The 15,338-nt window shown below is 29.2% G+C and overlaps 1 protein-coding gene and 1 pseudogene across 1 annotated transcript; both read right to left on the bottom strand.

Annotated features, from left to right (window-relative positions):
- Window positions 1-325: 325 nt before the first annotated feature.
- On the bottom strand, window positions 326-2,440 carry LOC112595684. Its single transcript, XM_025340983.1, has 5 exons — window positions 2,356-2,440; window positions 2,151-2,260; window positions 1,342-1,585; window positions 687-1,278; window positions 326-530 (listed from the first exon to the last, which is right to left on the bottom strand). Exons 1-5 carry the CDS (start codon window positions 2,438-2,440, stop codon window positions 326-328), a joined length of 1,236 nt encoding a protein of 411 aa, XP_025196768.1.
- Window positions 2,441-12,791: 10,351 nt separating this feature from the next.
- Window positions 12,792-14,215, bottom strand: LOC112595685 (annotated as a pseudogene).
- Window positions 14,216-15,338: the final 1,123 nt, after the last annotated feature.

The following is a 15,338-nucleotide window of genomic DNA, read 5'->3' as shown; positions in this document are numbered from 1 at the left end:
TTGAAGATTGGTCCATAAATGGTTCGTAACACTTTTCTTTCGAACGTGATAAGTCTTCTGCTATCACCTTTAGTCAACGACCAGGTTTCACAGGCGTATGTTATCACAGGTCGAAGGTAGCTATGATTATGATATAGTAGTATCTTTGATCCTCTCGATAACAGTTTATACCTCAGGAGTTTGATAATACTGAAATAACATCTATTTCCACTAGTGATCCGTTCATATATTTCTATATGCATATCATTTTTGTTGTTGATGTTTACGCCTAAATACTCAAAATTATCAACTTTTTCAAATTTGTAATTATCCACTACTATGGAATCTATATTGGTGGTCTTCTCGATACGACTTTGTACTTAGTTTCCCCATCGTTTACATGTAATCCCATTACTTTACTTGCATTTATGAGTTTATATGTTGAGTTGATGATTTCCTCTTTGGTTTCACCCATCAGCACAATGTCGTCTGCATAAGCTAACATAACTTGTTCATTGCCTATCTCTATCCTTTTGTCATCGTTAGAGTCTCTAATTATTTTTTCGAGGGCTAAGTTAAATAGTGCAGGTGACAACGCGTCCCCTTATTTAAGGCCAGATTTAACTGCAAAAGGATCTGAGATGCCTTGTAAATAACACACTTTGCATAGTGTTTTTTCATAACATGCTTTTATTATTTTCACATACTTTTTGGGTATTCCTAAAATTATCAATGTTTTCCAAAGCTCTTCTCTGTCTACACTATCATACGCCTGCTTGTAATCCACAAAGACTAGATGCAGGTCCTTTCCAAATTCGTAGTATTTTGACATTATCTGTCTTAACGCGAAAACATGGTCTGTTGTGGATTTTCCTCTCCTAAACCCGCATTGGTAATTTCCAACTATTTTTTCAATATATGGGTTTAACCTTTCTAATATCAGTGTTGTCAGAATTTTATAGCATGAGTCTAGTAGCGAAATTCCTCTATAGTTCTCAGTTTTAGTCGGGTTGCCTTTTATAAATATTGGGCATATAATTGCAGCTTTCCATTCTTCTGGGATTGTCTCAGTTTTCCATATTGTCTTAATAATTTCTGTGATTTTGCTCACCAACATTGTACCACCTTTTTTAAGTAATTTCGCTACTATGCTGTCTTCTTCTGGGGCTTTGTTGTTTTTAAGTCTCTTAATCAAATTCTCAATTTCTTCATATTTGGGACCCTCTATATCTATTTCAGCTGCTAGGAAGTCTTCGCTTGGATTTAAACCCTGCCCTACTGAGGGTCGGTTCAGGAGGTCTTAAAAATGTTCCTTGAATTGGTTAATTACTTATCTTTCTTCAGTGATCATAGTTCCCGTACCGTCCACTAAGATCCTTGTTTGTGGTTTAAAGTCAAATTTTACTTCCCCGGTCATTTTGAAAAAATTTTTTGCGTTGTATCTATTGGTTTCTATTTCTTCTATTTTCTTCTTTTTGTTTAGACGTTTTTCTCTCCTTAACACTTTATTTGTCAATTTTCTTTGTTCTTCATATTCTCTTGAGCACTCGTCTGATGTATTTTGTAGTGCTTTTTTCCTCAATTCGTTTCTTCTGATGATTGCATTCTTACATAAATCGTTGAACCAGTTTTAATTCTTTTCTTTTGGTTTAATTTCTAGAATCTCCGTTGCACTATTAACCACCGCTCCCTTTGTTCTGTTCCAAATCGTATCAATTTCTGAACTATGGTTTCTTGATTTATATTATTATTTTGTAATTCATGTGTAATTCTCTCAATATAATTATGATTTATTTCAATATCATTTAATTTTTGAATGTCGTAATTTATTGTAGGTTTCCTTTTTTCCGAGTTCCATTTTGTTGCCAGTCTCAGGTTAAATTTCGCATACACTAGGTAGTGATCTTATTCTGCATCAGCTCTTCTATACGTTCTCACATTCCTTATGCATCCCTTAAATCTCCTGTAAGTATGTGGTCAATTTGATTAAATGTTCTTCCATCAGGAGATTTCCAAGTGACTTTGTGTATATTTTTTCTGGGGAAATATGTGCAGCTTATTATACAGTTTTTTGAAAGTACAAAATTTATCAGTCTGGTCCCATTTCCGTTACTGGTTTCGTGTAAACTGTTAGGTCCTATGATCGGTCTATATATATGTTCCCTTCCAACCTTCGCGTTCATATCACCTACTACTATCTTTATATAGTGCAACGGTAAAGTGTCATATACCCTTTTTAGTTCTTCATAGAATTTGTCCTTTATGTCTTCATCTTTTTCCTCTGTTGGGGCATAACAGTTTATGATAGTTAGGTTAAATATCTTTCCCGCTATACGGTCTTAACATTTGGTAGTGTCTTGTCGTGTACTATAAAACCTATTCCATTTTCATGTCGTCCACTAGTAGTGCCACTGTAGAATATTGTTATATTGTCTTTCTTTAGGTTTCCACTATTTGGCATTATATTTAGAGTTATTATTATTAGGTGGCTATAATAATGTAAATATGCTACTATGTACCTATTTATATAAAACATACATTTAATTTTGCACCCACTGAGCTGATTTTGTGCGGGCGACCCTGGTTACAAGTATTTAAAAAAAATGAATAATTTAATCACCTTATAGCTAGTTTCAAAATAATTAAGATGTAAAAAAACTTCATAGAACCATATTATTTTATAGTTCATGTTTTCACATGTATATACATGTATGTACATTTGATTACAGATAAATATTCACGTTTATATATTTTATCTAATAAAGATGCAATACACCAAATATAAAAGTACAGTATACAAGTACATAAGCATTAAGCACGTAAATTTATTACGCGACTTAGAGGTAAGCACAGCGGTAAAATAAACATACTAATACGGTCGTTGTCTTTAAATGATAATTTTATTTCATATAATATTTTTGTACGCCATTATGAGCTAGAACTATAAAAAAGGATTTGTCAATGCCAAAGCAGATAGAGCAAAAATGCAAAAGTTAATTGAAAATATAAAAAATGTATTGATAATTAAATTCACCTACAAATATTACAAAATTATGTATTAATGTTTTTTTACGTATTGAAAATATATCACATTTTACAGTGTGTCAGATCTCGTATATTATTAAAGTATTACCGTAGTCGTGAAAACACTGATACAAAAATATATGTCACAACCAAATATTCATAATTTTGTAAATGTTTTATTGGGGGTTCAATCCGAATTATATATTAAAATGACAATCATAGGAACGATAAAAGGAAGAAAACGAACTTTGATTCGGAAAAAATATATTTAGTAAAATGTAAACAAATATTTAATACGAAGCAGCTAGATAAAATGTGGCCCAATTATCGATCACCCGTCAAATCGACCGTCTGTAATCCATGTCACCACCCATTTCAGTAATGGATACATACTGCATAGGTTTTATCATTGTTTATTTATTTAAAAAGGTTGCATCCAAAAACCGCACACTTTTGATTTTGACCCGAAAAAGGTCGATAGACAAAAACCGCACACTATTTTTTAGTGCTAACTAACGGATAAGATAAGATTATAAGATATACTGCAATAATCATGGTAACACGTTTTAAGCTTTAGTCACCGCTCGCTATTATTTTATTAGTAGGTCTTGTATCTTGTGTATTCAGTATACATATATAGTACCATAATGGAGTGCAAATTATTATCCGTCCAATTGAAAAACAAAAACAAGTTAGTAAATACGTAAAAGTGATATTTTCGATTTTTAATTAAATTTTATTTATTTTAGGGGCACTTATTTAAATGGTGGGAAGAATATTTAATAGACTGAGATCGTTTGAAGTTTTTAAACAATGTTGGTAATAGACTTCAGCCAATCAAACTTTAAACATTATACACACTCTTTAAACTTTTAAATACTTGTATATGCATATTTTTGTTTGAATACATTTTTATATTTTTTATATTTTAGAATAACCGTGTATGCAAATTTTTGTTGGAATACATTTTTACATTATTTAAATTTGAATAATTCTGTATACATTTTTTTTTTTTTTGAATAAATTATAAATTATTATTTATTAAGTATATCTAATCTAGATAAAAATAAGGTTTTTGGAGTTGAAATTAAAAGTTTGCGGTTTTTGGATACAACAATATTAAAAATTGTGCGGTTTTGTTTTGTACTTTATCGAAAGTGTGCGGTTTTAGGATTCAACGTTTAATAACTAAGCGGCTAAGCTTAGTAAATAGTGTACAGTGTACAGTACACAGTTTTTGCTATTACAGAATACACAGCTTAACAATTTGCAAAGGTATTTCTGTGTCTATGATTTTATATTTACACATTTATAAATTATAATAATGAGTGCTAAGACGTTAAACGTATGAGAAAACGTGGTTAGGAGAGTGATTAGAATATAGTAATAGATCTAACGACGATATATTATTATTTATTTACTGTTATATACCCCCGTCGTAATTTTATCCTATTATTTATTTTTGAAAATTTGATATGTACTCGTATTATGTATTTTGTAATCAGCCATTTTTGACTTGTATCTATTTACAAATTCTCTATCATTTGTTAAAGGGTTCACACCCTTAACAACTATATAAGATCAAATGAAGCCAAAGTGAGTGAATGATTACTAATTTTAAATAATATTTTATAATATAATATTTTTTTTAATGTACATTGCAATAATTTTATATTTACAAAAAAATAAAAAGTGATTAATTATTCTTAAAATTTTGCCCCTACTAGTAGTGTAATTGCAGAGTGATATGGTAAGAATAGATTCCCCCCCCCCCCCATACACTGTAATTATTTATTTGTATTTCTTTGCGTCTTATTATAATTAAAAAGTGTATATTATCACGAACTAAAAATAAAACGATAATAACTTCATTAGTAAGTTTTCAATATAGGTAAATGATTTTTTAGATAATAATATATTTCCTACTTTTTTATAGCGATTATCTATGGTAAATTATTATGTAACATAAATAAAATGAAATATTATGTTAAAATGTGATGAATGATGAGTAGGGTCCGGATTTCAATGCAAAATGCATCTTTTTTTGGTTAATCTTATACAATGCTTTCCAAGTTTTTTATTTGATTCATGTAACGGAGGCTTCAAAGGTGAAAGTTTTTGCTTATTTTGCACATTTAAATATGTTTTTGTTTTTAAAACATTTTTTAGTATTTTTCGGTCATTTTTTCTTTTTTAACGTATATTTATACAATATACGAGTATAATATATAGTATTCTGTATTCATACCTTTTAAGACCATAGATATGCTTATAATATAAAATCTATGATACGATTTATTTTTCTTACTATTTATAAATCGTTCTGTACATACAATATTGGCTATCTTATCTTCATTTATTAACGCCCAATCCATCGCTGCTAGTTGTTATAAGTCAAATTTTCCGAATATCAGTTTTTTTTTTTTATAAAAAGTTAAAATGTTATGAATTACCAATAAAATAATAATTAAATAAGAGTGTAAAAATTATTTTTTAATGGCATTTTTAGCTTTTTTTAGAGCATTTTTCAATAATTTTTAATGCATTAAAATCTGGGCCCTAGAGATAAGTTATCAATTTATTATAAAGGGTGTTGTGATTGACAAAACCCCCACAGATCTGTCTTGAAGTATTTTTTGATACCCCCCTCTATGACATTTTGAATTACGCCACTGGCCTCCACCACCAGTATTTTCTATAAACAACCAGCTGTGGGAACAGTGTACTTGGTTGCTTGTACAAATGCCATTGGCGTATTTGGCAGGTACACCAGTTGTGGGAATGCGACTTTAATCTACACTTCCCACCAATCATAGTTTTTTTTCGAACAGCTATGTTAATATATCGTCATAATAATTAATAGGTTAAGTCAATATTAGATCATTTGTGAATTTTATAAAACTGTACTAAAACAAAATCATTGTAATTAAATAAAACAATAAAAAGGAAATAATGGGTATTTACTTAACGTTTTTCTAATTTTGTTAAAAAATAAAAATATTAGGAAATTGTTATCTGATGAAATAAATAAATAATGAAACAACACATTAAGAAAACTAATCTGAATTGGAGTGATATTTGAAATATAATCTATAATTATAGCTATAATAGTATAATGTATCACTTAGACAAAAAAAAACTGTCTTCAAAACTCTATTTGACCTGTGGAACAATTGTGTTGGTAGTACATAATCATTAATACGCGTACTCCTCAATCATTATCTACTTCAGGCTCATAAATTGTCATACAAAGCTGAGAGAAGTAACTAAATAAGTTTAAATTAACATATTTAACAAAAAAAAAAAAAATTCACCAAATAATAAAACGCAACTTTTATGTTATTTTATTAATATATATTTGATGTTACAAGAGTCAAATTCAAAACTTAATTTGACAAAAACAGCTAGAACATACTTTGTTATGTGAAACTTTTAAAAATGTTCTTTTATTTTCTGAGTTGTGCGGTTGCTCCCCAATTAAGCATAGAATATAACGTGATAACGTTATTGTAAGAAATCTACGTATTGATAAATATGTTCTTATACATTTATTGATTTCCTAAAAATGCAAAACTACAAATTCTGTATATTGTTAAGTATAACAATTCACAGATTATATTTACCTGATGATTGGGTATGCCACTATTATACTCTTGATTACATTGAATGAAATTAATATTATCATAGTTATGAGAGTAATCAAGTCAACCTTATTATTATTATTTTATGTTTATTAATTTAAAATGTGTATATATTATGTTACGGGTTGAGTATAAAAATTAGGTAGTGCCTGTGTCTATTGAACAAAATATTTATTTTTTGCATTAACCGTGTATTTCCTACTGCAGAACGATTCAAATATATTGATAAAATAAAAAAACGATTCAATATCATTAAAAACAACAAACGCTTTGATTCTTAAACCCTTTAAATATTTAAACTAATCGGTATAATATAAGTACACTTAAAATTAAATTAAGCGACAAACATTACAATTAATATATTTAAAATTATTTTTTATAGTTCAAAATGTCAGTCTTTAATTTTTTTAATAAGCCGTTCAAAAATATCTTCAGGAGTTAAAAGTTCTTTCTCCGTGGATAATTAACATGGCTATACCCCATTGAGTCTATTAAATTTCATCAGTTAGTTTTAAATCTTTTAATAAATAAAAAACAAGTATTTGTTGTCACAGTAAAAAAACATACAATGTTTAACAACTTGTATATATTTGGTAATAAGCCTTCATCACAAAATTTAAGAAATTCAATAGTTAATTTTGTTGGTTTTACTTCTTTTCTAATTCTATTTGAAACAATTTTCCACATTTTAAGTACCATTACTTCTGTGTAAAAGTCACTTTAGTCATATGTTTTTTGATTGAAATTTCATTCCTATTTTTGCTCAATCATTATCAAATAATACTTATTGAAACTCTTTTAATATTTGTTCTAAAAACGATTATCATTTGATCGATAAAATAACCTGAAATGGAATAATATATATTCGAAAATACTCTTTAGTAGAATCCAGTGACGGATCTATGGGGGCGGCGGCGATCGCCCCCTTTTTACTACAGATTTATTTAATATTTTTGATATATAGATTTACACATTATACAATAAATTTTTATAAATTAATAATTATTAATTATTATTATCTTTGTCTAGCATGTTTCATGATAACAATGATAACAATGTTATCAGACATTGACATATTTTCATCCTTGTACCTTCATACACACTGTGGAGGTGATATTGGCAGCCACTAGTGCCAAAATACCATAGATTTATATTATTAATAATAAATATATAATAATATAATTTAATATTATTCATTTATGATTTATACATAGAAATTATCTGTGATAGTGTGATTATTTTTCTCACTTTTATGTTTAAAATATTTGTAATTAGTAATTACTGTTTGGTGATTTTTATGAATATTTCGGTTTTGTTATAATTTGTCAATTTGTTAAATTGATCGATCAGTATGAAACGAATAAGTGATTATTTTCGTAGTGACAAAGATTCACACAGTTCGCAAAAAAAAACAAAAATTGAAAATACAGATACTGGTAAGCACTATGATAGTATGATATTTAACTTTAAATTATTAACAGTTTACCTATTTGTAAATTTGAAATTTGAATATACATCTTGTTTATAATTAAAATTAAAAAGTAAAAAATTAGTAAAAATTATTATTTAGTGATTAACAATGTATTTTAATTTTTAGTAACATTAAATAAAAGTGGTGAAGAAGAGGTATTGCTGGTTAAAGAGCATGAACCTACTGGTAAGTATCTCTGGTATAATGTACTGCTCAATTTAATTTACTATTTAATGACTAATAATGCATTTTAATTTTTAGTAACATTAAATAAAAGTGGTGAAGAAGAAGTATTGCCTGCAAAAGAACATGCATCTATTGGTGGGTATCTTATTGTGATTAAACATAACATAATTTATCATGACTGATTTTTATTTTATTGTCTAGAATCATTAGATATTGGAAATGTAAGTAATGTTAAGTTAGATGACTATACAAAATATACAATTCTAAATCGTAGTAACATACCAGATAAAGATTTTATGTATCCATTCTCTACCCATCTTAAGCAAGGTAAGAATGAGAAGCGCTATATAAAAAAAAAACCATTTTGAAAAATATTGTTGGTTGGAGTATTCCAAGGCTAAGTCTGGTTTATTTTGTAAATATTGTATTCTATTTTTGCCTAATTATAAATCTGGAAGGAGGGGTACAGAACAGTTAAAAAGATTAATTACTGAACCATTAGACCAATATTCAAAGTTATTGGGTAAACAAGGGTACTTAGAAGTTCATCAAAATAACATTTACCATAAAAATTGTGTTCAATTTGCATTTAACTTCAAAAAAAATTATTTGAATCCAGAGAACATAGTAGCAAACTTGATTGATACCCAACGCATGAAAGAAATTAAAGAAAATCGTGAACGTTTAGTACCTATAAGTCAATATTGTTCTCGGACGTCAAAATATTGCACTTAGGCCACAGGGATGATGGCCAACTTTTATCCAAAATGTATCTTCAGATTTTAGTTCATACACAGAGTCAATTACTAACCAAGGAAATTTTAGGAACTTCTCAAATTCAGAATAGATGCTGGCGATAAAATCTTGAACATCATCTTATGTCTACTTCTAAAATGCTACATATATACGTTATACAATACAAACACTTAATTCAGTGCATTGGAAAAGAAATAACTGCTTTCATAACAAATGAGATTAAAGAAGCAAAATATTACAGCATCATTTTGATGAAAAGACTGATGTTTCAGTAATTTCCCAAATGAGTTTTAGTGTGCGGTACTTAAAATCTGGGAAAGTTTTGAACGTTTTATTTCTTTGTTAACTGTCATAAAAAGATATATGGTGATGATGGTGATGATGAAGACCAGGACTTAGAAAATATATCAAAAATTGAACCTAAATTGAGGCGGAGAACTACTAGGAACAACAGTTATCAATATTTTACATGATTTAAAGCTAGACATCAATGATTGTGTTGGTATTTCACTGACGGTTGTGCAACATGACTTCAACTATAAAGGAGCCGTTCAACATGTTCAAAATCAGCTAAAAATGCAGTATACAGCCCTTGTAATAATCATGCACTTAACTTATCCATTTCAAAATCATCGACGGTACAAGCCATTAGAAATAGTGTAGGTATCATGCAACAAGTAATAACATTTTTTAATAGTTCAGCAAAACGTAATTTTATTTGAAAAGTATTTAAAGAATAATGTTGTAAGTTTATGTGAAACACGTTGGGTAGAGCGCATGATAGTGTTTTACAATTTAAAGTCACTACCCAAAATTATTGATGCTTTAACAGAGATAACTAACTGGGAAGATTTATCATCATCTTCAAAGCAAAACACTTTATGCTCGATAAGTAACTGTGAGTTTGTTATTTCAATATATTCTTTATCATCTGTACTCTCAGTTACATTCCATGCTAGTAAATTATTACAAGGAATAAACCATGATATATTATCAGCTAGTAATGTTATAGACGATATAGTGTCTGTACTTAAAAACAATCGCCTAAACTGTAATACAACGTTTCAAATCATTTATAATGAATGCAAAATGTTGATGGATGAATTGACATTCATTTGAAAATGCCTAGGGTTTCAGCTCATCAAAAAAATAGATCAAATCCAAATAACATAAATAATTGTGAAGACTATTTCAGAATTACAATTTTCATTCCACTTCTAGACTGTGTAATAACTGACTTAGAAAAAAGATTTTATGGCCAAGAAAATCAAACTATAAAAATACTAACATATCTAGTACCAAACAATTTAATTAAATGGTCTGAGACTAACAGTAGCTCAATTATTGTTAAATACATTAAAGATAAATATCCATTTTTTCAAGAGATCAATAGTGACTTATTAAATTCAGAACTTGAGTTATGGATACAAAAATGGAAAAAATCAGAGCTAAAAGGTAGGTAACAATTAAAAATGAATGTTAAGTTTTAAAAAATTTTTAGCTTTTCAATTTATTTATTTTGTACATTTTAGGTGATATATTACCAAAAAATGTTTTTGATACTTTGGATGTATGTTGTGGGATAATCTTCCCAACAATTAAATCCTTGCTTTCTATACTTGCTAGTTTGCCAATTAGTACTGCTTCTGCTGAACGCAGCTTTTCCACTTTGCGCAGGTCAGATAACTTATGATAAAAATAAAAATTTTGCTTTTTAATTTAAGATGAAAATATCTGCATCAAATTTCAAAATGCTTTGCATGTTTGCTTATTTCTTATTATTTTTAATTTGTAGATTAAAAACATGGTTGAGATCGCGAATGGGCGAACATAGGCTGACTGGCTTGGCTTTATTGCACACGCATAAAGATATTATTGTAAACATAGAAGAAGTAATTAATAGATTTGCAAATGAAAAAAAAAGAAACGTTAAATTATTATTATAATTATACCTATTTTTGAATAATACATTGTTATAGCTATTTAAAACAATTAAGGTAGGTACCTACAATTAATTTTAAGTGTTGTACTTCTTTTTCCATAAATTGCTTAAACTACGGTCAAGTCTTCATTACAGGGGCAAAAGCAGGTTTGACCATGTTCAATGTACTTGTATATTACTCATGGATATTCCTATTCGGAATTCGCCCCCCCCCCTTTAACCAAGCTTCAGATCCGCCCCTGCTACGGAAATATTCGAATTTATCAAAATAAATCGAACATTACCAGTAACTTATCACTTATCAGTTACAAGATTATACAGGTAAACCAATTGCCGGCTGTTTTTACTCTGCGGAAATACATAAAACAGAACATCCAAACGAATATCTGATCGAGAAAATTCAACGAAAAAAACAAAATAAAATGTTTGTCAAGTGACTCGGTTTTGATAATACACATAATAGTTGGATAAATACGCGTGATGTTAAAATATAGTATCAGTCGTATCATAGCTATGAACGTGTTTGGAGGTTCGCAAGCTAGCGATACTAAAAGAATTATTTCAGATATTCAGTCTAGTAACAAAACAATACTAAATGATGTAAACCTTCAACAAAAAGAAATTGATATTATAAAAAGTAATATTACTAATCTATTTGAAAGAATATCATTGATGGAAATAAATATACAGACGAGTAATAAGTCTATATCTAATTATGAAAATCAAGTGTCAGATTTGATTAATGAACACGAAGAAACTAACACAAAAATTGGGGTTATCGGAGAAAACATTCATCGTTTAAGCGTTGAAATAGATCCTATAACCGGATCAAAACAATAAAATTATTAAGAAAAATTGATTTTTACAAAATATATTTATTAAATGTATATGATATTAGATTATAATTTTAGTCGAGCTGAATATACCGTCGCGTTCGGTTGTCCGTAGACCTCGTATATAAACTCTTAATATATACTTACAATGACATCCTCGGCGATCTTAGACATTCAATGCATTCTTGGAGTAAAAAATAAATATTTTATTAAAGAAATGTCTATTGTAGACACAGAGACATGGACAACTCAGCACTGGATTTTTAAAAATTCAAAATTATTACAAGACAACAAGATTCGAAAAACTAACAAGTGGTTAGAACAAAATTATCATCAGATATCTACAGATTATGGTGATGTCGAATATGAAGAACTAAGTAGAATATTGAATTCATTAAAGTTTGATTGTATTTACATCAAAGGCGAACAGAAAAGCAGCTACTTATGGAGTATATACCACACCTCGCAGTCAACATTGAAGACTTGGGCTGTCCTCGGTTGGATCAAATATGTGATGAAGAAACTTTACCTTGCTGTATTTTTCATAAGGATTTAAACCCTAAACATTGTACATTCTATAAAGTATTTGCAATAAGAAAATAGCTTAAAAATAATTCTTAAAAATTGTATACATTTTATATTAACATTTACAAGATTTTTAATTAAATATATTAGTCTCCATCTATCTGAAAAGAATGATTGTAACATACATAATATTACAAGTTAAAAAGTGTTTACATAGTTTGTATAAATTCAAATGATATTTACAAGTTATTCATAAAAAAAAAAATAAATAAAATTGATACAATTATATAATTGCACGTCGTAGCTTTCTCATAAAATCTTTTTCAAAATCTGACCATTCACTTCATCTTTAAGCTCTAACCATTCGTCATCTTCTCTATAGATTTATAAGTAAAATCAGTAAAATAATTTTTAAAATGTTTAATTGTAATAACTTACTCTATTGTGTAATGTCCATGAGTTAATGTATTTATTTTATGGTCTAGCACCACTCTCTTGTCGTCATTGTTGTTGTATGTTAATTTTTTGTTTTAATGGTCATTAACTGATGTTTGAATGACCTAATAGACACATTATCCTTGTATACTTCCACACCAACTTCATCAAACAAACATTTTCTATGGTCTTCAAGGGTCATATGGTTTTTAATCACATGAGATCGGATACCCTTCGCTTTAATTTTCTCTTCTCCCTCTATGTTGAACTCATAAGATTTGGCTCTCAGCGCACAAAACTCTGTAATCGTATTACCATCCACTTCATCAGAAAAATATCCCGGAGTCTTCTTCCTATCTGCTATATAACATGAATGCTCACGAGGTAGGTTGGCGGTATCCATCCGATCCAACAAGCTACGATTAGCCGCCAAGTCCATATAAAAATCTTCAGTATCAATATGATACACTAATGAATTTAGAAAAACAATGTTAAATTAAAATATTTATGAATATATAGGAGAATAGTTTAAAATATTTACCTGTGTCAGTATACATAAGTCTGATTCTATCCCCATAATGTCTCTGCATAACATTGTAATGATAATCATACATTAAAGTTTTTGATATATCTAGCACCGCGAATCCTAAACAAAATATAATAAATGTGTTAATATTATATAAAATATAAAATATAAAGTATATTTACCAATATATATTGGTTTATCAAATTTGATTTCTTTGTTTTCTAAAGAAACAGCATTAAGGTTTTCGTTGTACCTAGTACAATGTTTAAATGTACTCTTGTATATCAGTTTTTGTAGTCTTCTCTCACATGATACTAATTCCACTTTCATTTCTTTCCGTTTAGATTGCATAGTCTTTCCTAGAAAAAAAAAACATTTTTTGGAAAAAAAGATTAAAAATTTTAAAAGTAGCTACCAAAAACAGCATTATTCATTAGCTTGAAAAAATCTTTCTCAAATTCGTTCTTCGCCTTTTTTCTCATCTCAGTGTTCAAATTAATATAATCAGCTAACCACGCAGACTGGTTGAACTGAATAACTCTGTGTACCTATAAAAAATAAAATAATATTAAAAATCTATTTAAAACCTTGTAAAATATAAATATTTACTTTTTCAACTATAAGACCGTTTTTAATGGCTTGCTGTAGACTCCTATAGTGTATAACATAATTTTCCTTCTTTTAAAATGTCGCCATCAATTTTCGAACTTTAGATCCTCGTGGTATACTATTTTGTGGAAGGAAAGGGAGGTCGTTATGTTGCTCATGCAAACTATGAGGGTACGACACATCTACTTCATATACCCGTCCTATGGGGGAAGTTTCATTCAAATCATCCAATCCAATCAAACCAGGTTCAACCCACTTGAACCCACTGTACGGCATGTACTTAGACATTGCCCAACCGTACAAGTTATTACCTATAAAATTTAAAAAAAATTAAGTTTGAAAATTTTTTTTTTTTGTAAAATTATTCTTACAGTCCTGATATATAATCCATGATTTTTCTTTAGTCTCGTCATAGTTCGGAGTCTTTACTTATTCGCCTTTGCATACCTCTTACTCGCTTGCACCAACCCACCACGAATACCTAATTAAAAATAATAAGATTATTAGACATACATTTAAAAAAATAATAATAAAATTGATATACTAACCATTTTTAAACATCAGCAACATGTCGTAATCACTCAAAAGTTCTAATTTCTGTCCTGTAAACTTCAACATCGCGTCAAAGCTATGTCCTGGTGCGGTGAAGTAATGAGCGGCGTCCAAGTTATACGCCCTCATGCATACGTTGCGGAAATTCTCAAATACATCCGCCAGCAGTAATACATCGATTTTGAGATACAAATCACTGTACTCACCCAACGTCTTGCAGTCAAAGTGGTCCCAGACCTCCTTCGCGTGTTTATAATCTTACTCCTCAATCCCAGACTCGGTCAATGTACTATAAAAACTTCTCTTGCTCGGTAATTTTGTCTCTTCCAGCCGACTCCAATTATCAGTGTACTCGTACGGGTAAACACCTTTCCGAGTCACAAGTGGCATATCCTCTGCGGGAAATACTTTAGCAGTTTCATGAAAATTCTCGAGATCCGGTGATATCAAGTTTTTGGCAAATGTTGACAATCCCAATGCCATGAATCGAAAAGTATCTATGAAACGGATTTTAAAAGTATTTGATACATATTTCGTAAACGAAATAAATTTTTCCTCACTATTCGGTATCACGTTAATCTCACGTGTGTCGTGACCAAGTTCCGTCACTATCAGATGCGCATCATAATTTGACAAATTGTGAAAGTAACACGGAATAAAAACAGGTGTTTGTAATTTTTGATTGCATGCATTACACAGAGCTTGTTGATATTTTCCCGAAAGGTGACAATGGTCAGCTGTCTTACGATGTAGTATTTCTAATGATGGGCTTAAGTCTATTTTACAAAGATTACACTGCGTTACTGCTTCATGCATTTCTACGTCTTCTGCTGTCATGTTTATCGATTTTTAAAAAATG

The sequence above is a fragment of the Melanaphis sacchari genome, unplaced genomic scaffold, assembly GCF_002803265.2.
Source record: "Melanaphis sacchari strain LSU unplaced genomic scaffold, SCAv2.0 Contig290_pilon_pilon, whole genome shotgun sequence".
In the NCBI taxonomy this organism is placed as follows: domain Eukaryota; kingdom Metazoa; phylum Arthropoda; class Insecta; order Hemiptera; family Aphididae; genus Melanaphis; species Melanaphis sacchari.
The sequence above is the reverse complement of the archived record's forward strand: the minus strand, read 5'-3'. Positions and strand labels throughout refer to the sequence as shown.